Source organism: Centruroides sculpturatus, unplaced genomic scaffold, assembly GCF_000671375.1.
Source record: "Centruroides sculpturatus isolate CEXI.00-Female unplaced genomic scaffold, Cexi_2.0 scaffold1000, whole genome shotgun sequence".
Lineage (NCBI taxonomy): Eukaryota > Metazoa > Arthropoda > Arachnida > Scorpiones > Buthidae > Centruroides > Centruroides sculpturatus.
In genome coordinates this window covers 124,993-148,098 of record NW_019385287.1, presented here as the reverse complement: position 1 = coordinate 148,098, position 23,106 = coordinate 124,993, and the positions used below count along the sequence as shown (strand labels likewise).

The window sequence follows — 23,106 nt, the reverse complement described above, 5'->3', positions numbered from 1 at the left end:
TAAATGCTAACAACCATAAAAACAATTTTGTTTTAATGTTAAAATTAAATTCAGATATTTGTTTAATAGAATATTGATGTAATCACTTCAACATAATAACAATTTTTCAATCTCCTTACGTACAAAATATGTATCAATATGATTAATATATTAAATAGATAATTATCCATAAATGTAATATAAACAAACAACATCGCTAAACTATAAAGCTAGATACTAACCAAAGCCAAATTCTATCAGGCTAGAAATGGCTATATTTCTAAATAAATTATGCAAACAATTTGGCACTAGAGGGAGGCATTAGGTGCCATCTCTTAATAACCTTAATAATTATAATTTTTTTAATTAATTAACTTAAATAATTTAAAAATTACTGGAAAAAAAATCGACCCGGAGCAGGACGCAAACCCATAATTCGTGCTTACTCCTGCTAATGGTTCTTCAGAACCATTGAAAAACTGCACTCTTTGTCAAAGCATTGTGAAAATGAGTTTGCACAATGCTTTGACAACTGATTAAAAGAAATGCCAAGTGTGTATTGACATAAATGGGGAGTATGTTGAAATGTGACATCAAAAGTTTTCTTCAGAACCAACTGGTTTAGAAGTTATGGTTAAATGTTACATAATTCTGGTATGCATCTTGTATAACAGAGCCGGGAAAGTAAAATAGAAGTTCAATTAATGTTCATATTAAATGTTAAGGGCAACATTAAAAAATTTATTAGTTTGACATTCTTATAAATTGTAAATGAATCTTCATTATTAATAAAACTTACTGATAAAATTAAACTACCATATCTTACAGCATATAAGATACCTCCATTTCAGCACAAAATATTTAGGTAAAGTATTTCATGTATTTAAGCAATCCTGTGAATTTGGCACTTAGCACCAATTTTTTTTTTTACTGTATTCTGGTTTTAAAAAGTAAAATTAAAACGGCATACAGTGGAACTTCGGTATACGACCTTAATCTGTTCCCGATGTTTGGACTTATACCGAATTGGACGTATTCTAAAGCAGACGTATACCGAGGTACCACTGTACTTTTATTTATCAATGAAAAGTAAGAGTTTACAAAAAGTAATTTACCATTAAAGTACTCTATATGAGTACATGCAAAAACAGCTTAGCTATAAAAGTAATAGTAATAGTAATTATATGTTTAATTAAACAATAACATTTTTATTAAAGAGTTATGGTAGGTAAAGGTTATCTTTAGCCTAATAAAGGTCATTTTGGAAATTCATTAGCATATGAGAGATTACAACTTCACCTAAAATGCAGGGAGATTTTTGAGCCCTTTTTTAAACAACAGTCATGTCTTATATTCCATAAAATATGATAATTATTTTTCATATTTTACAAAGCAATAAATATTATAAAGATATATATATATATATATCCACATTTATAATAAATATATTACCTTCTGTGATCATCAAAGATACATTCTTTGAAAGAACCAGTTGTATGTTCCTGAGAATGTGCTAGTGGCATGATATGGAGACTTTCTGATGGTTGACTTGAAGAATTAGTAGAAAATTCCATTTTCTTACTATCTTTTGAATCAGAAGTAAAGTTGACTTCATGAGATTTATTAGAAATATCTATTTGTTTTGGTTCTTTAACACTTATCACAGATGATGAAACATTTTGTACATTACTTGGCACTAATTGTTGTGTAAGTTGAGATTTGGTTTCATTATATGGTTTATCTTGTGTAGAATGTTCATGAGATGATTTAGAAACAGGCAAGTAGGTAATAGGTAAACTATGAGGAGGAAGATCTGGAATTGACTGTATTTCTTGCAACATCCCATTAAGTAATTCATCTAATTGTTTACATTCTTCTTTTGGAGGAGACATGTTTGGTTGTCCAACAGTAACTTCAGTCTTGTGAGAAACTTCAACTTCTACATTATTAAGAATAGAAAATTTTGAGAATTATCAATATCAAAATTGTACTATTGCTTTTCAACTATAGGTAAAATTATGTTTAAATTAATAAAATTATAATAGCAGTATAGTAAGTTTTAAAACTATCAAGAATTTTTGTAAGAATTATAGTTATTATCAAAATTTTTTATATGTTTAGAGATAGACATTTTCAAAAAATATTAAATATTTATTATTAACCATTCACTTCAAATAATTTTTATGCAAGAATACTTAATTTTTAAAAAATCTATGATATTTTCAGTATCCCTTTTATGAAAAATTCTCACACAATTCAACTTCACAGAAATAAAATTAGTTTTAATATGAGAAAAATCTTTGCATTAAAAACTATTTGAATAGATTTTAATTGTATATACATTCAATATTGTAACATATTTTATTTGTAATCTGTAACAAATATGTTAGTATATTTTAATATTATGAATAAAGTCATACAGATTAGAAGGAAATATGTTACTTTTTCAATGACTGAATCAAATTGCTGAGAAGTTGTTTATAAGTAATTTTTCTTATATTAAAAGTATTTTTAATTTTTATAGAACTGAATTGTGTAATTATTTATTTTCTAATGAGAGAGATTTTTCTAGATACATAAAAAAATTACAGAAATAATAATTAATAAAGACTAAATCATTAACAATTAGATNACAATAACATTTTTATTAAAGAGTTATGGTAGGTAAAGGTTATCTTTAGCCTAATAAAGGTCATTTTGGAAATTCATTAGCATATGAGAGATTACAACTTCACCTAAAATGCAGGGAGATTTTTGAGCCCTTTTTTAAACAACAGTCATGTCTTATATTCCATAAAATATGATAATTATTTTTCATATTTTACAAAGCAATAAATATTATAAAGATATATATATATATATATCCACATTTATAATAAATATATTACCTTCTGTGATCATCAAAGATACATTCTTTGAAAGAACCAGTTGTATGTTCCTGAGAATGTGCTAGTGGCATGATATGGAGACTTTCTGATGGTTGACTTGAAGAATTAGTAGAAAATTCCATTTTCTTACTATCTTTTGAATCAGAAGTAAAGTTGACTTCATGAGATTTATTAGAAATATCTATTTGTTTTGGTTCTTTAACACTTATCACAGATGATGAAACATTTTGTACATTACTTGGCACTAATTGTTGTGTAAGTTGAGATTTGGTTTCATTATATGGTTTATCTTGTGTAGAATGTTCATGAGATGATTTAGAAACAGGCAAGTAGGTAATAGGTAAACTATGAGGAGGAAGATCTGGAATTGACTGTATTTCTTGCAACATCCCATTAAGTAATTCATCTAATTGTTTACATTCTTCTTTTGGAGGAGACATGTTTGGTTGTCCAACAGTAACTTCAGTCTTGTGAGAAACTTCAACTTCTACATTATTAAGAATAGAAAATTTTGAGAATTATCAATATCAAAATTGTACTATTGCTTTTCAACTATAGGTAAAATTATGTTTAAATTAATAAAATTATAATAGCAGTATAGTAAGTTTTAAAACTATCAAGAATTTTTGTAAGAATTATAGTTATTATCAAAATTTTTTATATGTTTAGAGATAGACATTTTCAAAAAATATTAAATATTTATTATTAACCATTCACTTCAAATAATTTTTATGCAAGAATACTTAATTTTTAAAAAATCTATGATATTTTCAGTATCCCTTTTATGAAAAATTCTCACACAATTCAACTTCACAGAAATAAAATTAGTTTTAATATGAGAAAAATCTTTGCATTAAAAACTATTTGAATAGATTTTAATTGTATATACATTCAATATTGTAACATATTTTATTTGTAATCTGTAACAAATATGTTAGTATATTTTAATATTATGAATAAAGTCATACAGATTAGAAGGAAATATGTTACTTTTTCAATGACTGAATCAAATTGCTGAGAAGTTGTTTATAAGTAATTTTTCTTATATTAAAAGTATTTTTAATTTTTATAGAACTGAATTGTGTAATTATTTATTTTCTAATGAGAGAGATTTTTCTAGATACATAAAAAAATTACAGAAATAATAATTAATAAAGACTAAATCATTAACAATTAGATGATATTAAAGATTTTTCTTAATGTAAGAAAACAGTTCAAACTGGCAGAAATGACAACTGTAGGATTTATAAAATTATCATGATACACATTTATGTACTAACTGAGTGACTGATTTTGTTAAAGCAAACAACATTTAAAAAGTAAATTTGAAAACATACTTCACACTTCTGGTTATTGCTTTCTTTCAAAAAATGCTCATGTTTACAATTTTAAAATTATTTGTGTATATTAACAAAATTAGTGTTGGACTGAATATTAGGGATTATTCAGTATTTGGATATATTTGGTCACAAAGTAAACATTCAGTATTTGGCCAAATACTAAAAATATATATTTGAAAATAGATATTCAGACTGAATAATTCATCAAAGCCAAACTATTTGACTGAATGAATAATTTCATTTTAGTTTGGGGAGAGAGAGAGAGGTAGAAAAAAAGAAAAGAAAGAAAAAAAGATAAAACACAAAATAGAATGAAAGCACATTTAAAACTCAGATAATGAAAAATATTGTTATTTATACTGTATATATTGTAAATATTGTTTTTCTTTCCCAAAACAATATAACTTTAACATTTGCTCAAGTTCATTTATTATTTATTAACAATCATAATTCAAGAGTGATAAACTGTAATGAAGAAACATTAATGCATCTATATTCCTAGGAAGTAAGCAATTTTCTTCATATCAATGTTCTGCTCTTGAAAATAATATGTAAACAGAGACAAAATTTCTTTGCACTTGGCTGTTCTTTCAAGTGTTTTTAAACAGCATAGTTTTTTATAAATATGATTATTTTTTCACAATATCTAAAAATATATACACAGGTATATGATAAATACCATATTGATAGCAAGGGATGTCTTTTATCAAGAGCAACACTAAACATAACACAGCAGCTGCTTTTAAAGTATTGTTTTGTACCATACATTTCTTCTAATTCAACTATAAGTCTTTCAATTACTTTTGAAAAATACAAATATTTCTTTTATCTAAGACAATGTTATTTCTTTATTCTAAAAATCACCAAATAAAACTTTATCACCATTTATAAAAATCTCTTATTTCTTCCACTAGTTACATTTTCATGAATGAAAAAACTGAAAAATAACTAAATAAACACAAAATAAATGTTTATTTAGTTTTGTACACGCTCACCACAAAAGAAATGACATTAATTTTGAGAGAGACATAAAGCCACTGCTGCAGTTCTATCTCAAAGTTTTTTCATACCCAAAGTATGATTTACCACTTAGTGTTTACATTCATCCCACTGTGTATTGACATAACTCTTTCTATCTATATATATATAATCGAGATGGGTTGATGATGATAATAATAAGCGCAGAGCCCAAATGGTTAGGAGTTGAAAGTTGAAATTTGGTACACAGATAGGGTATGTCACGAAAACGCACACTAAGACGGGATTTTTCAAAATTCCTCCCCACAGGGGAGAGAGACAGGATTAAGGCTTAACACTTCCATCAACAATGGAAGTGTTAAGTAACAATAGAAGTGTTAAGTAGCAATGAAAGTGTTGAGTAACAATGGACATGTCAACAATGGAAGTGTTACGTAACAATGGAATTGTTAAGAGAAAGCGACGTGCGGATGCAGTTTTTTTTGTTTTTGCGGGAAATCGAACATATTTTTAGACCCATCTAAAAATTCTCTAATTAGTCTGGAAACATGGGGACCCAATTCTTACATTCTGTGAGAATGGGAAAGGTTGACTATAACGTAAAAAACTTAATCTTTGCTATCGTTACTTTTGCCCAAGCAACGCCGGGCCTACCTGCTAGTATATATATAATTGAGACGGGTTGATAATAATAATAATCAGCGCAGAGCCCAAATGGTTAGGAGTTGAAAGTTAAAATTTGGTACACAGTTAGAGTACGTCACGAGAACGCACACTAAGAAGGAATTTTTCGAAATTCCCCCCCCGGGAAGAGGGACAGGATTAAGGCTTCGACAATGGAAGTGTTAACTAACAATGGAAGTGTCAACAATGGAAGTTTTAATAATGGAAGTGTTAAGAGAAAGCAACATGCAAGATTTACAGTTGCAGATGCGGTTTTTTTGCGTTTTTGATTGCATTTTAATAGGGTACATCACGAGAATATACCCTAAGAAGTGATTTTTTGAAATTCCACCAGTGGGGGTGAGGTTGTTAACACTTCCCCTGCAGGGAAGTGTCAACATTGGAAGTTTTAAGATAAAGCGACGTTCAAGATTTACAGACGCAGATGCAGTTTTTTGTTTTACGGGAAATCAAACATTTTTTAGACCCATCTAAAAATTCTGAGTAGTCTGGAAACAGGAGTTTTCTTGTTTCCAGAATACCAATTCTTGTATTCTTTGAAAACGGATAAGATTGACTATAATGTAATAATCTTAGTCTTTGCTATCGTTACTTTTTGCCCGAGCAACACCAGGCCTATCTGCTAGTCAGAAATAACTGTCCTTTTTATCCTGTTTTGATACAGAAGTTACAACTCCAAATTGTTCAAATCTACATTCCAACATTCATTCCACTGAACTTCGTTTCAAATCCTCACTCCATTGACAATTTTTTTATTTCATTTTTGACACTCCAAACTTTTTAAATCATAAAGTATTATGTTTAAAAATGATGAAAAGGTAAAAATGTATAGAAAAAAATGCTACAGTAATGTATTGATACTCTTAAAATCTCTTGAGAGCAAGACAAGCACAAAAATAATAAACATTAATATAATTGTAAAGAGCTGTATTAGCAAAGTGTTCTAAAGCAATGCATTTTAAAGTAAAGTATGACTTTAATAAATTTTATTTTTTGAATAATCAATTAATCACAATAAAAATGTTATGATTAAACTTTCTCTCAGGAAAGTACCTAATTTTTAAAAAAAGAACACACATTATATCAATATGTTTTATCCAAACAAATTGAATACATAACAGCTTATATGCACTGTATCTGTTGTATCCTGCACAGTCACTAATTGTTGTGAGTAGTAAACAGATTCAAATAATGAATTAGTCTTGTAAAAGAACATACTCTAATTTATAAATGATTCATCTATTATATTTTATAAGCTCATGCTACATGTAATAAATGCACAGGATTTCTTAAAACTTACACCCTCATCTGTGGAAGATGATGATATATGTATCTATTGAATCTAAAAATAATAAATAGAATTTTATAAGTTGGGCAGTGAATGAGAAGCATACCAAAACTAATGAAAAGTGGAAGCAAATTAACGCCTTCTGGGTTCTTCCTCAGGTTTTCTTAATTCTAAATAAGCTGGATCTTCCAAGTCATTCAAGTATATAGAATTCGAATATAAAATCAAACAGTAAGATGGAGAGTTTAAATAAAGGGAATTTATGCACATGCATTCCCATGTTATTTTTAAACACTAAATATCACTGTCAAGTAAAGCCTGCCATGCCATTGATAGAGACATCTCTTCCCTAAAATTAATGCACGATTTGCAGTAAGCCTTAAAAATCTTGACTGCCTCTAACCACTTGAGATGTTCTGCATGTGGAGTAGTAAGGATGTTTTGGGATCTGGGGAAGACTGCCATAATATCAGGGTCCATTGCATACGTGGAGAGTGCAGTGGTACTCCTACTATGCTGTATATCCAATTTATGCTCACGTATCACCCATTGAATGTTTAATAGACCCAATGTACACCATTTCTCTATCCCATCTGTTTTCTCTGATAGGGACACTATAAATGCCCAGTAGTCTGTCAGGGTTATGGATCTTTTCCATTACATAGTAGGACAAATATGGAAGGGCATCTTCCATAACTAATACTGACCCATCGTTTTTTGGCAGTTGTGGTGTATAATGATTTTAACTGTGGGTTAAAAGTTAGAAGGATCCTCTCCATATCCTCTTCCTGTTTATCTCTCAACATTTCCGTCAAAACGGTGGATCCTGCCTGTGCACATCTATACTGCTCACACACTCTTTGTATAAGGTTGACATAATCATGTGTCCTGGCTATCCATTCTATAAGCCCTAATTCCTCTGCCAGTGCTTATGGGGTAGAAGAATGTGTGAATGCTCTTCTAACTAAGGTCCCGAAGGCTGCCATCTTGTATGGAAATGGATCACATGATCCAATTGGGATATACGTGGAGATTACACATGGTTTACAATAAATAGATGTGTATATGCCTAACCCTTCAACCCTAATATCTATGTCTAACAAATGGACCAAGGTGGGGCTGTGCTGTTCCACCTCAAGAAACAGCCTGTATGGATTGTCATTCATTGCATCAACAAGCTGTATCAAATTCAGTATTGTCCTCTAGAAAATGATTATGTCATCAATATATCTCTTGTACAGGACAATATTGTGGAGGGTCCTGCTTTCCAAGTTTCTTTCCAATTGTGAAGTTACAGCTAAGTAATAAATTACATTTGTTATTTATTGCTTAGCTGTACTTCACACTGATTATTGGTTGTAGAAAATCTTATTTTATTTGTAGTTAAAATACTGTAGATATCAATGTTCTGTAGTAAATATCACTGTTACTATACTGGTACTTTATGACTAACTAGATAAACAATCATTTAACTCTTTCAACTTTATAATGTACCATTAGCTTTCAGTTGCCTGTTTGAAGTTAAGTTATAAATTACACTTACAGTCCCTGTGTATATTACACTACAAAATAGTCAGAAAACTTACCAAAATATTACATCTATGTAAGTACAGCAGTATGTACCAAGTTTGTATAAAATAACTGTATAAGTATATGGGAGCTGTAATAAAAGTCTAGAAGAATCATATGTGGCTTGTGAGCATCAGTTTGGCCACCATTATATAATCTGTATTTATATGTAATTGTGAGTGTAATGTAAAGAATATGTCTGTAAGACATACATATATCATTTTAACAATGTCCTTGAAAATGTTAAAAGAAAAATGGTTACTTTACATTAATACTCCAATTAGAGCTCAGATATGTTCCTAGTAAATGAAATGCTCTGTTTGATCTTTGCAGAATATATCCAATTGTGCAAATGAGTTTTGAAAAAAAAGCAGTCCTGGGAATATTGCTTCACTTCATTATTCATATGATCTCAGGAAAATTTGCAGTAGAAAATTAATATTCCAGCAATAGCCACAAAAATATTGTAATAAAATGGAATAGAGTCTTAGCTATGTCTGCAGACATTAATTGGGAATACAGTACTTACAAAATGTAGGAAAACTGTGTGTTTTTTAAAATGAAATTGAAACATCATTTATTTTGTTTCTAATCAGCACAGTCATTTGTTACATCACTTTGTACTTACAAAATCATGTACTTGCAGCAAAGACAAGTCAGTCTCTCTGAACCATAATTTTGGTTTTTATGGAAAATTGAAACCAAAACTTTAAAAAGAACCAAAAAAAACCCATTTTTATTTCAAAACTCTTTTTGACACTATTTAAATGACAAAATTTTAGGTTGGTTTGAATTAAAACGAAATATTCACTCATTCCCAAATAAATAAAGTTTGCAAATTAATAAATTGTGTTTAAAAACTTTTTCCAAATTGTCTTAATTCAGTAGATAAATAGAAGTAATATCATCTTTTTATAAACATTATTTTCCTTCATTTTTCATATTTTTTCATAGACATATAAAATAAAAACTATTAACATCAAACATATTTTAAAACAGTGTAAAAATATGATCAAGTTTCAAAAAATAATTAATTAATTATTAATAATAATAAAAGTCAGTTAAAAACTCAAAAAAGGTTTATCTTTTTGCAAAAGCTTAATGCATTTCTTAAATAATTTTACAGAAAAAAGTTGTAGAGTTGTCATTGTAAATAAATTTTGTAGTTTTCGATATCAAAAACTATTAATTTTCACCCTGTGCTATAAATAGTTATTTGTGGCATTGACAACAACTCAATTTTATTTTGATTAATCAATGTATTACATCAGGTTTACAATTGTATATGCTATCCTATGATGATGAAATGTGCTTAAATTAAAGTGTTCTTTTAATTTAAAATTTTTTCATTTATTTGTGTTTAGTGTTGGGTGGAAAATTCTATGGTATGCCTATTTAATTATTTATATGATTTAATTTGAATTTTCCAAACTACAAAATAATAATTAATTGGTTTGTAAATTGTTGTTTTATTTTGTGTTAAATAATTCTCAGGAAAACCTTGTGTATGCTTCAATGAAATTTTCAGTCCTGAAAATATTCTGTACATCTGCTATTACATACATTGAAATTCAATTCTAAGTAAGTTTTGATCTATCAGCCTACACACATATATGTGTATGAATGTGTGTATTTTATATAGCAAATAAAACATGCACAAATAGTAATATTAAATACTGAACAATGTCAAGATTAACAGCATACTTCTGGAATGAGAAACTAGACTGCAGTTCTTCCTCATGTTTTGGCTGCTTCAAAATATATACAAAGGAATGATTACTTGTTCTTTAGATGTCTCTCATAAAACAATTTTTGTTAGGAAGAAAGTATATCAAAACTATCTCTCTTTGCCTGAATGTTGCATTCAAATCAGAATCTTTCAATATGTGCACAATATGATTATGACAGAGCTTGGATTAACAGAAGATATCATGTTAAGGGATGTGAGCATATATAATACATTTTGATTGGATAAATGAATATAAGCAAAGTGATCTCAATATGCTATGAGTGTTTGGAAACGTCAGTTCCAATTAGTTGTACAAGTTTCATCATTTTTTATATTTCCTAATAACAGTAGCACTGCAAGATATGGAAGTACTATAATAAAACAGCATTATATAGGAAAATGCTTATTGTGGTATTATTTTATAATGGATAAAAATTATTATTTTTAAATAGTATATGTACAGAGATGGCAATATAAAAGGAAACTTATTACAAATTTTAAGTGATGATAAATGCATTTGATAGAATCGATAATCTTTATATTTAAGTAAAATTTGAATTTAAATTCAAATCAATAGGAATGTTAAATTTTCAAACAGTACTTCAACAGAGTAAAGCTTGTAATCTGTTTCACTACTTCATTAATTTTTTAAATTAACAGGAAGTTTTTAACAGCAAATATTTATTTTAATTTACTATTTAGGAAGTACAGCATCATTATCAAAAATGGTAATAAACAACTTACGAATAATACCAGACGTTTGAGTGATATTTCCATTCACTTGAGCTTGTTGTTTTGTTGCAAGAGGGGGAGAATGAGCTGTTACTTGTATACCAGATGCAGATGATATTCCCGAGTCCATACTGAGATGTGGACCATCAGCATCACTTAAATTATCTTGATTATTTGGTGGTGATGAAGATGATGATGATGATGTAATTATTAATGGCTTTTTCTTAATAACAGTTGCATACAAACTACCATCCAATGGTCCCTCAGTATGATGAACTAAATTTATAAGGATAAATAACTTAAAATATAATAAGGGATAAATTTAATAAACTACAGTATTCGCTGAAATAACAAAAAAAGATAGTATTGTGTTTAGCAGAATATATGGAATAATTATAAGATTTCTAGCTATTTTAATAAAAATAAAAAATATATATTATGCATTAGTATAACAAAAATTATATTTTATAAAGAAAACTTTATATAAGCAGTGTCAATATTTCTGCAAAGCTTGAAACTGTCATACATTATTGAAACTTATAGGAAATAATATTCTTTACACATATTCTGTAATTTACCAAAAGTATACTTTATATCTAAATATGTATTAGTTAAATATCAATATAGTATTTTAAAATCATTAAAAAGAATTTAAATAACAATGCACATTGCATTACAATTAGCATAAATTCAATGTCTCTTAAAATAATGCTATTTCTAATGAGTATTCTTTATCAATGTTATTAGAAAATAACCAGATTTTTTATTAATTCGTCATTTATAGCTATTCTTTGCTATAAATCTAATAGTTTTCAATAATGAATGTAGAAGGCTTTCATATTATTAGAAGTTAAATAAACGATAATTTTAAATATTATCTTAGAAAACAAGTAAAATGGCAAGGCCATTTTTGGGACGAGACTATGTCTCGAAGACTCAGGGCTCGACTGCATACCATTTTCTAAGAAAAAGGGAAAAATTCGCACTAACCAATGAGGAAAAGCCAACACCAGTACTTGAAGTCCTGGCATAGATTACAGCGGACTTTGTTGCCACTGTGGTTACAATGGGTCATGCTAATGGAGGGCTAAAGATCAAAGTGTAGCAAAAGTAAGGGAGAAATAAGGAAAGCCTCTTGGTATAAGATACCTAAGCAAGGCTGGAAGATGAGAAGAGAGCTGGTTCAGAAGGAGTTATGTTGTCACAGACCTGTTCTTGGCTACGTTAAGTGTGTGAAATCCGCGATTTTTACGCTGATGTCGGAAAAATCTTTGTAAACAACTCCGAGGAAAAACCCACTCTTGGTGAGAAGTATATCGAAGGTCACCGATTGTTTTCACATTAAGGTGGGAAAGTTGACACTTAGTTGATCGGAATGCACTGTAAGTGTCAACAGAAGTCGATCATTTCGACTTTGTCGATCATGTGACTCATTTCCCACGAATAACGTATAAAAGCTCGAGTCCCCGGAAGCTCAGGGCGATCTCTCGGAAGTTATACTTGGTAGATGTGCCATATTTGTCTCCATACTCCGTACCGAAAGGACATACGACCAACCACAGCCATTTGAACTTCCATCGCCATTAATGAACATATTCAACGAACGCATATTAGACATATCCGCATAGAGGTATTTGTACTTTTAGAGCTTTGTGAACTCTCTCTCAGACTAGCAGGTAAAGCTATTAGAGCATTCCTTTTGTATAGTGAACTTATTTAATCGCATTTAACCTATGTATCCTAGCTTATTTATATAAATAAATGCTTGTTTAGTTTTTAAACCTGTCTCCTGTCTCTGATGGACACCTGCCGACTTATCGACGCACTCCCCACTCAATTTTTGCCCTCCTAGCCATCCGACAAGCCGAGAACGGGTTTTACCAACCTGTTGCAGAGTAAGTGGTCATTTGGGATGAGCCCAGTGGCCCACTGCTAATCTCACAAATGGGAAGATATTTGTACCCAAATTGTCCCGATATTGTTCTTGTCATTTTGCAGGATGGCAAAATGACAAGGTCATTTTGCAGGATGGCAAAATGACAAGAGAAAGAGAATATACATTTGTCAAAATTCAATTTCACAACACTCGCATTTCAAAATTTCTAATGAGCAACGTATGTGCAAATCTCACACTAGCACTTGTTTGTAGAAACAGTGTCAAAACTGCCATGATTTGGGCACCAAATACTCTGTGCCAAATTGCAACTCATGACATGTACTCCTTCATATCTCTAAGGTGTCCAGCATTGACAGCAGCACAATTTTATAGATAAGACATAGTCTCGTCAATAATTATAAAGAACTTTACTGATAGTGTAGATGAAGATATATGTAATCCCTTTTAATACTGAAATATATTCTAAGAGAACTACACAAGTATATCTTTCTATTGTTTTTTTACAAATTTCATTAGCTATAACATTTTTTCTTTTATATTATAATGGATTTTTTATTTCAACAATAACAATTATAAAATCATAATCATGTTCAAATAATTATATAATTAAATATACACACACAATTTATTTTACAATTTATTTTTTAATAAGAACAAGCTTTTAGTATTTAATTTGCTGGTTTGCATGTAATATTTTAATTTTTATCATTTTGTTAACTGGAAATAATTTTATTTAAAAATATCCATTTGCAATAAAAAAAATCATGATGATTCTCCAAAAATTTATTCATTTATTATGCAATAAAAGAATTTTATAACTTTGATTATCAACATTAAGATTCAAAGTTCTTCTGTAAAAAGCAATAATGAATTATACACCTAAAGTTTATCTATTATTAGTGAATAACTTGAGTGGAAATTTAATAACTTTATCATGTATATCCAAATTATGCCTTTGATTCTAGGTTCAGTTTTCATTAATCTCTTAAATAAAGGATAATAGTTTGGACATCTGTACAGTTTGGAAAACAGCCATATTCAAACACAATTTAAAGAAAATGGATAGTTTTTCCTACATTTTATCAATGTTATTAATTATAAATAAAATGTTACAATGTCATAAATTATATTTAAAAAAACAGTTTTAGTAAATATAGACTAAATCTTCTTCTTCATCTGGCATTATGGGCCTTGGAGGCCCTTAGCTGCAGTCACAATCTTTCTCCATCTCATTCAGTCTATAGCCTGCCTCTGTCAATCTTTGATTCTGAGGTCTTGAAGATCTTCAGTGACCCTATCTATCCACCTTTTTCTTGGACGGCCTCTTGGCCTCTTCCCTTTCCCCTCATAGTGAAGCCCTTGTGAAGCTGTTGTCATTATAGGAAGCCTTATGACATGGCCTAGCCACTGTAATCTTCTGGCTTAAATCACCTGTGTGATCATGGGCTTGCCATAGATTGTCTTCAGTTCCTGGTTTGTTCTTTTTCTCTATATTGGTTCTCCATTGACCATGATATCATTTTTATCATAGTCTTTCACAAGTCTGAAGATTTTCCTAATATTTTTTTTTCTTCGAATCTCTGCAGTTGTAGATCCTCCTTCTTTGTCATTGGCCATGTTTCACATCCATATAGAATTGCAGGTCTAATCAGTGACTCATATACAGTTAGCCTTTATCCTTTTACTACAGAGTCTGTTTTTTAGTATGTTGTGAGCCCAAAGTAGACTTTGTTTCTCTGTAGCAAAAAAGTCCCTATCTCCTTCTTGATGTCATTGTTTCTGTTTATGTCAGTCCCTAAGTACTTGAAAGATTCCATAGTGCTGAATGTCATATTGTCTATGGTTAGATGTTCTTTGTAGGATTTTCCCTTTTTGGAAATAACCATGTATTTGGTCTTCTCTTCATTGATGATCAGACCCATGCTCTTGGCAGCTGTTGCTAATTTTGATGTTAATCTCGTCACCTCCTCTTGAGATGCTCCAATTATGACAATGTCATCCGCATATGCTAGTAGTGACAGTTTGTCTCTTGAGTCATTTTCCCTTTTATTGTCTATCTCCTGGGCCATTCTGACAACTTTTTCTAGAGTGATGTTAAAGGGAAGAGGAGACAGGGCGTCTCCCTGTTTCAGTCATGTTTTGCTCTAAAAGTTGTCCAACCTTGTGGCCCTGGTTTTTACTGTATACCACACCTCTTTCATGCAAATTTCTGCAATTCTGGAGGCCAGTTTGATATTCACCCATGATTCCCTCCATGTATGGAGTCAATTTCCTCATAACTAGAGATGACAGGATCTTGTATGTCACCTGGAGTAAGGAGATCTCCCTGTAGTTTTTACATTCCATTTTATTTCCTTTCTTATGGATGGGGATTATGCCTGCTTCCTTCCATTCCATTGGCATTCTTTCCTGTCTCTAGATCTGCAGAATCAGATTATGGATTGTCCTTTACAAGCTGCTGTCCACCATATTTGATGAGCTTGGGTTTGATATTGTCAGTCCCTGCAGCTTTCTGATTATGTAGATTTTGTATGATGACCTGAACTTCACTCTTAGTAGGTTCTTTAACTTCTGATTGAACAGTGCATTTTGGGAGGAATGTGGCTGCAGTCATGGGATCTGAACAGTTCAGGAGATCCTGGAAATATTCTTTCCATCTTTTGGAAACTTTCCTGTTCATTGGCTAACAGCCTCCCACATGCATCCTTGATGACCAGAGGTTTTGGTCAATATGTGTTGTATAGAGTCTTAATGTCTCTGAAGAAATCTCTCACTTTCCGCATCTTATGATTATTCTCTGCTTCTTCAATCAAATCTGTGAGAAATTTCCTTTTCTGCTGTCTAATAGTCTTCTTAGACTGTTTTGATGCCTCATCATATTGGTTTTTGATGTATAGGTCTTCTGGGTTGTCCAGCCAATTCATTCTTGCTTTCTTTTTTTAATTTACCACTTTCTCACATATGCTGTTAAATCATGGTTTTCTTGGTCTGTATTCTCTAGGTAAGGTTTTTATGGCTATTTCTAAGATGGATGTGCACATTGCTTTCCAGGCTTGGTCCATTTCCATCTCTTTCATCATATTTAATTTTAGAGCTTTTCCTATTTCTTCCTGGTATTGTTGCCTGGTGTCATTAGCTTTGAGTTTATGTACATCATATGAAAAATGATAGTTTAGCTTGTCCTTCGTCATTACCTGGAGTTTCACTTTCATGCTGGCTCTCAGCTGGAAGTGATCTGTTCCTGCTTCTGCTCCTCTGAGACTACATATGTTTTTTATGCTATTACGATATCTCTGGTTAATGAGTATATGATCTATTTGGTTCCTAGTTTTGCCATCTGGGGATATCCATGTTTGGTTGCAAGTGTCTTTTCTAGGGAAATTAGTAGTAAGGATTATCAGATCTCTAGCACTGGCTAAGTTGATAAGTCGCTCTCCATTATCATTGTTTGTCTCATGCAGGCTCTCCTTTCCTATGGTGGGTTAGAAGCACCACTCTTTGCCTATTTTAGCATTAAGGCCCCTAAGAAGCATCACTATGTCATGCATTGGAACCCCTGCCATTGTGTTCTCAAGTTCCTCAAAGAATTCATCTTTGTTTCCTCCATTGCTGACTTCTGTGGAAGCATGGGCATTGACCAGTGTGATATTGAACCATCTGCTTCTCATTCTGAGTTGAAATCCTTGCAGAAATGCATTCAAATGCCAAGATCGAGTTCCATATATGCTTAGCTATGATGAAACCAGTACCTAGTTCATGTCTAGTACTTCGTCTATATAGGATTGTCATGTTCTCCGAGGTGATTATGTCATCCCTAGCCACTGTGTTTCTTGGATGGCTGTGATATCCATCTTATATCTCCGTAGTTCTCCTATTACCTCCTTAAGTGCTCCTGCTCTATAAAGGCTTCTTACATTCCAGGTTCCTATGTTCAGTCCTTTTTTCCAGTTCCATTGTTTTCCAGTTCCCTTTAAAGGCTGTCTGGTTGTTTTCTTGTGACTGTTTCATAACCATTCTATCTTTTATATGGTGGGGTTATTAGCTCCATGCACAATCCCAACCTGGAGGACCTATATGTTATAATATTTATTGAAATCTCTAGATTTATAACTTTTTTAATAGACTAAATATAGACTAAATGGGTCTTTATAAAACAGGAATTGCTTAAAATTTGCATAAAGTTATCATGACAAATAATTTCACATGCCAATCAGAAATCTTGCACCAGTTACAAAAATGTTGCAATATTTGTTTTAAGTGCATTTTTTAAGTTAATAAATAAATTCAATATATGTTTTATATTGTTTTGTTTGCAATTTTGTTTACATTTCAGATTATTTTACAGAATTTAATTATCTTTTAAAACTTTTGAGTTATTTAATAAGAAGTTTGTATAATTGGGACATTCCAAAACCTAGCATATGCTGGCTTAGAATGGCCATTAAGAACACAGCTCACAAATGTTTCTTTGACAAGAACATAGTAGAGCATATAACAGAGAATTCTGAACTAGAATTAGCCATAAATAGTGAACACCTTTGTAATTTAGTACAAGGTTGTAACCTTGAAAGGCATTGTTGCTCTCAGAGTCTGGATCACCCAGAAGATAACAGAGGCCTGAAGCAAAATACATATTGGGAGCTCTAAAGCAGATTCAATTATTATATTAAATTAAAAAAAATAAAGAAAAAACTTGTATAGAATTCCAAATGAAGTAGGAACAATTTTGTCATTTTGCCCCACTTTGGGCATCCCTGCTTGGGGGAAGCTGGAGAATTTTCTCTAGGCCTGTAGAAAACTAGGGGCCTGTAGTGATTCCTATCTCTATAAAATTAGTAGTAAGAATTATCAGATCTCTAGCATTGGCAAAGTTGATAAGTCACTCTCCATTATCATTGTTTGTCTCATGCAGGTTCTCCTTTCCTATGGTGGGTTGGAAGCACCACTCTTTGCCTATTTTAGCATTAAGGCCCCCAAGAAGCATCACTATGTCATGCATTGGAACCCCTGCCTGTTATTTTTACTAATAGAAAATAAAATCTTTTAAACTGCATTTTATGAATAAACATTCTATGTATTTCATTTGTTTAAAAAAATGGCTAAAGGGCCCATTAAGAAAAAAAAACCTACTCTGCCCCAGGCCTCCATACAAGCTCTCAGTGGCCCTGGTTACCTTCTACCTTAAAAGGATTATAATCTAGACCAATGATTCCCAACCAGTGAGGCACGCCTTCCTTGAGAGGTGCAAGCTGATGCACACAATGTATACAGTGTACTGACTGACAAGTAAGTGTATGTGGATAAAAACGGACAAACACAATGTGATATCCTTCCACAAGTACATGATGTTTTTCCATCACTCTCATGTTGTTTTCTTCATTGCACAAATAACGTTCGTTGGATTATCACAATATATTTTACTTATTGTTAATCTACTAACTAACTAACTAAACTAAACCAATTGTCTTGATATTTAGAATGAACTGCTATTTGAAGAGAATATGAGAAGTGCAGAATTTGCAGACCAAAGTGAACTTAATAATATAACGGATAAAGAAAAGAAAAAGTGCAGGCAATAAGACACAAGTTATATCAGGTGTGGATTTTCTTGTTTTCATAGCAAATCCAGCATTCAACAGACCCAGTGTGTCATTTTTTTTCAAATTCTCACCAATGACAGCCTTAAAAGCTTTCAAAGCTTAAAATATATCTGGAAACAATGCAAAAAAATTATGTACACAAGAATCGTGAGTTTTTTGTTCAAAAAGAGTAGAACTAAAACATTAGAAGATTGTAACGTCAAAAGAAGGCATGGTATTGCAGGAAACATTGAAAACTTCTTATGTAGTGGTTATGAAAATCGCTAAATGTAAGAAATCACACACTATTGCTGAGAATTTGTTGCTTCCAACAGCTTTAGAAATTTGTCGCATTATGAATGGAGAAGCATCTGCTAAGGCATTATGAACTATTCCACTGTCAAATAATAGTTTCATGGTGAATCAATGACTTGGCTATGGATTTGAAAATGCCGTTAAATCAACAAGTAAAATAAAATCATATATTTATATTGCATCTCAATGAATCAATCAATATTTCATCACAGGCTCAGTTTATTTGTTATGTGAGATAAGATATGGAAGGAAATATAAGAGAAAAGTTACTGTTTTGTACAACTTCAGGTGAAGACATACTCAGTTAATTAACAAATTTGTCTGTGCTGAAGGCTTTGACCTGGATTGATTGTATAGGTATAGGTTTATGCACTGACAGTGTTGAAACTATAGCAGGGAATAGTGGCCTTGGAACTCAAGCAAAAGTCATAGCTCCAGCAGTAAAATGACCTTTCTGTGGGGCTGAAGTTAAAACCAAACATCAATCATTTTGTGCAATTCAAAACAAGCTCATATTTCACATTGATGTTTATAGTTTGTGAAAATATGAAAAACAATTTTTTTAACATTATTATAACTTTATTCAGAAAGAATAAATTCCTAGTTGTATACTATATACAGATATTACCCATTTTATTTGTGCAAAGTACTGTAGGTACTATAGGTAGGTATATTTGTATTTTTAGTAGTGCAATTGTATTTTTGCTTCATATTTTCAATCAAACTTTATCAATATTATTTAAATTGTAATAAAAACAAATATATATTGAATACAGAGCAATAAACATTTATGCATATGTTGGGGGAATCAATATTGCACGCAAGCCCCGATTAGGGAGGCATATAGTAGAAAAGGTAGACAGATATCAAACAGGATATTTTGTATCCATTCTATGGTTAAAAGAACAATCCTGAAGCATAAAACTACAGAAAGGTTTGCTCATAAAACAGAATCCAGTCAGTCTGGATGCGCCAGTCAATCCAGTGCTCATCAGCAAGGGATGAAAAGATTTTAAAGATGCTACCTGCCAAAAACTAGAACCTGATATCTTCTGAACTACTCCATAAGTAGAGTGAATCTTGCAGCGTGAGGTACTTTATGGCTACAGTATGCTGCAGACTGCTCAAAGTTTGATTATAAACATCTACCGAAAAGCTATGTTTAGCAAATAGACACCCACAATTGTCTTAAATAATCGTGCTATATTTTGGAAATATTAATTATGAATTACAAATAAATTGTGTGAATATAAAGTAAAAAAGAATCCCTTGCTTGAAAAGTTCAAAGGAAATGAAAGTTGACCTTAACAAAAGAACATTGTCTCCACAACAAGGAAACTGATTGAAACCATCATTAATGCTTGCATCATATGAATTTGGTTGAACTGTTCAAAAGACTCATTCACTCTATATCTGAAAGATGCAGATTGTTATCAAGAACAAAGAATGGCCAGTTTAATATTAATAATTCTAGAATCTGTAAAAATGATTAAAAATTGTGAATAATATTGTTATATAATGATATAATAATACTATTCACAATTTAACTACCTTGTCATTAATACATCTATTTAAATCATCAATGATTAATCTATGTTGTGAATATATGAATTTTAACACTTTCAACAAACTAAAACAATTCTTTATACTGTATATATATATATATATATACAGTATAAAGAATTGCAATGACGTGTGTGTGTGTGTGTGTGTGTGCGCGCGCGCGTGCGTGATAAAAATAATTTATATAATTGTAATAAAATTACCATTGAAATTTTTTATTAGAATATATCAATGAATTTGAAAGTCATTTTACATTTCATATTTGTTTATATAATAAAAATATAAATAATATTATTTAATAATTCTTATTATATATACAGGAGACCCCCTATAACGTGGGTTCATATAATGCGGATTCATATATCATGGCAAAAAAATTGTGACCGTATTCATATAAAGACGCTAAAAGAGACTCATAAAATGCAGTAAAACGTCATTGCCGACTTGTGTCGTGACAGGACTGGTCGAATCTGGACCAATAGTGGACGAGCAGCCAAACTACTTACACGCTATGGAGAATTTAGGCGGGTAAGTTGAGTTTACTATCGTCTGTACAGTATATAGGCCTAAATTAGGTACTGTAAATCTAATACAGTACTGTAATTTTATACATTTCTTGTGAAAAAAACATTTCTTATTCAACGGTCATAAAAATTATTTCTATTAACGATGTCTCCAAAGTTCAATGAATTTTTCGCAGAAAGATAACTTATCAGAAAACGCAGCCGCCGTTTGGTGCACTGCTCTGTGACGAAAACAAGCTTAAGCAATGGCATGGTCGAACAGTGCACACTCAGTAAGTAATCCTACAATTTTTTGTTTATAGCATAGTTTATACAGATTATTCCCAAAAAATTATATGTGTTTTGGAAATGTTGAATGAAATTAGTCTAGAATCAATTAATTTCATGGAAGAAAACCTTTCAAACAGCCATCCGTAAACTGCACATGTGCCAAGCTGTGATTGGCTCATGTATTTGAGGATTCCTACAATGCGAAATTCTTATAAAGCAGAACGTATCTACAGTGTTATAGGAGGGTCGACTGTATTTTATATAAGAAAAAAAACAAATATATAAATGTATGAAAATAATATTAAAATACATTACCTTGTTCTCTATCTGTTTCCAATATTTCTTCAGAGCCTAAAAATTATAATTATTATTATTATTGACATTTGTAATATTTTAATAATATTGTTGAATTAGTTATTTATGTTTTAATTAATAAAATATTTAGAATATGGATATAAAAAATAATTTTAGAAATGCACTATATAAATTAAAGATATTAGAAAATGTTTTATTAAATTATATTAATTATAAAAAAAAGTGAATTCATATGCAATGAAACTTAAATCTTTTACAAGTAAAAAACTTCATTAACCAAATATTTTTGATTCTAACAAACAATACACAGGGTTGTTGGGGTAAAAGAAATCTAGAATTTCTTTGTGGACAAACTTGAGCAATCATAGAGATAAGACTGTTGAAAGTATATGCCTGCTTCAAGCCACTCAAAAAGAAAACACTGAACAGTCAACAACTAGGGCCTGCTCAGGCATGTCATGAGAATATGACTGAAGGAGATGCTATACTGGAATTGCTTCAAGCCAGAAAGTCATCCACACAAATCATGGCATGGTTTGGCTACAAGAAGACACAAGTTTACTACATAGCCAAGACACTCGAGGAGTCTGACAACAAAGAGAATATGACTCCTAACAGGGCTACTCAAAGCAAGCATTCTAATCGCAAGAGATGTATTGGTAGGGTTTCAGTATATGTTTAATCAAACTTTGAGCAATCTGCAGCATATTGTAGCCATAAAGTAACTCATGCTGCAAGATTCACTCTACTTATGGAGCAGTTAAGATATCAGGTTCTAGTTTTTGACAGGTAGCATCTTTAAAATCTTTTCATCTAACTAAAATCTAAACAATTCTAATTGATCATCTCCTTTAATTTGGCCTTTAATATGATCATCTCCTTTAATTTGTAGCCAAATTAAAGGAGATGATCAATTAGAATGGTGTATGGAGCATGAGTGACCTCACAAAAGAAATGGGTATGGTATGGTTGATGATCAGTCTGGCAGTGCAAGAGAACCTTCAATACCATTTTTTTGTCCTCAGGAATCACCAGTTCTTGACTGAGAAGAATGAGGACAGAAAACTGGTTCTCTGACTTATGGTCCCCCATCCAGCCCTGACTACAATCCCCTTGACTATTACATATGGGGGATGGTCAAGGGAAAGGTAAATGTGAAGCATCGCAATATCAAAGATGCTGTAAAGGCTTCCATCATGGAGGTGATGGAAAACATGAACAAGGAACAGATCAAGTGTGCCTGCAGCTGTTTCAAATCAAGGCTGGAGAAGATTGTGGAAACTGATGGACACTACATAGAATAATTTCAGTCTGTATATTGTGCACTACTTTTTTACCAATTTTTGTAAGAATACATTGTTTTTCCCTTTGTGTGTGTGTGTGTGTGTTTTCAGTCTGTATATTGTGCACTACTTTTTTACCAATTTTTGTAAGAATACATTGTTTTTCCCTTTAT

General features: G+C 31.1%; 1 protein-coding gene across 8 annotated transcripts in view; it reads right to left on the bottom strand.

Moving 5' to 3' along the window:
* Positions 1–1,783: 1,783 nt before the first annotated feature.
* Positions 1,784–23,106, bottom strand: part of LOC111637205 (tensin-like) — a 142,407-nt gene continuing 121,084 nt past the window's right edge. For 7 of the 8 annotated variants that reach the window (XM_023382640.1, XM_023382639.1, XM_023382638.1 and 4 more), the window contains 4 exons: positions 21,651–21,686; positions 11,200–11,463; positions 2,868–3,354; positions 1,784–1,918 (listed from right to left, as the gene is read on the bottom strand). In XM_023382640.1, coding sequence (XP_023238408.1) covers positions 1,912–1,918; positions 2,868–3,354; positions 11,200–11,463; positions 21,651–21,686 — 794 coding nt within the window. In that variant the 3' untranslated portion in view covers positions 1,784–1,911. The remainder of the gene's footprint in view (positions 1,919–2,867; positions 3,355–11,199; positions 11,464–21,650; positions 21,687–23,106) is intronic. The other variant, XM_023382644.1, reaches the window with a different exon arrangement.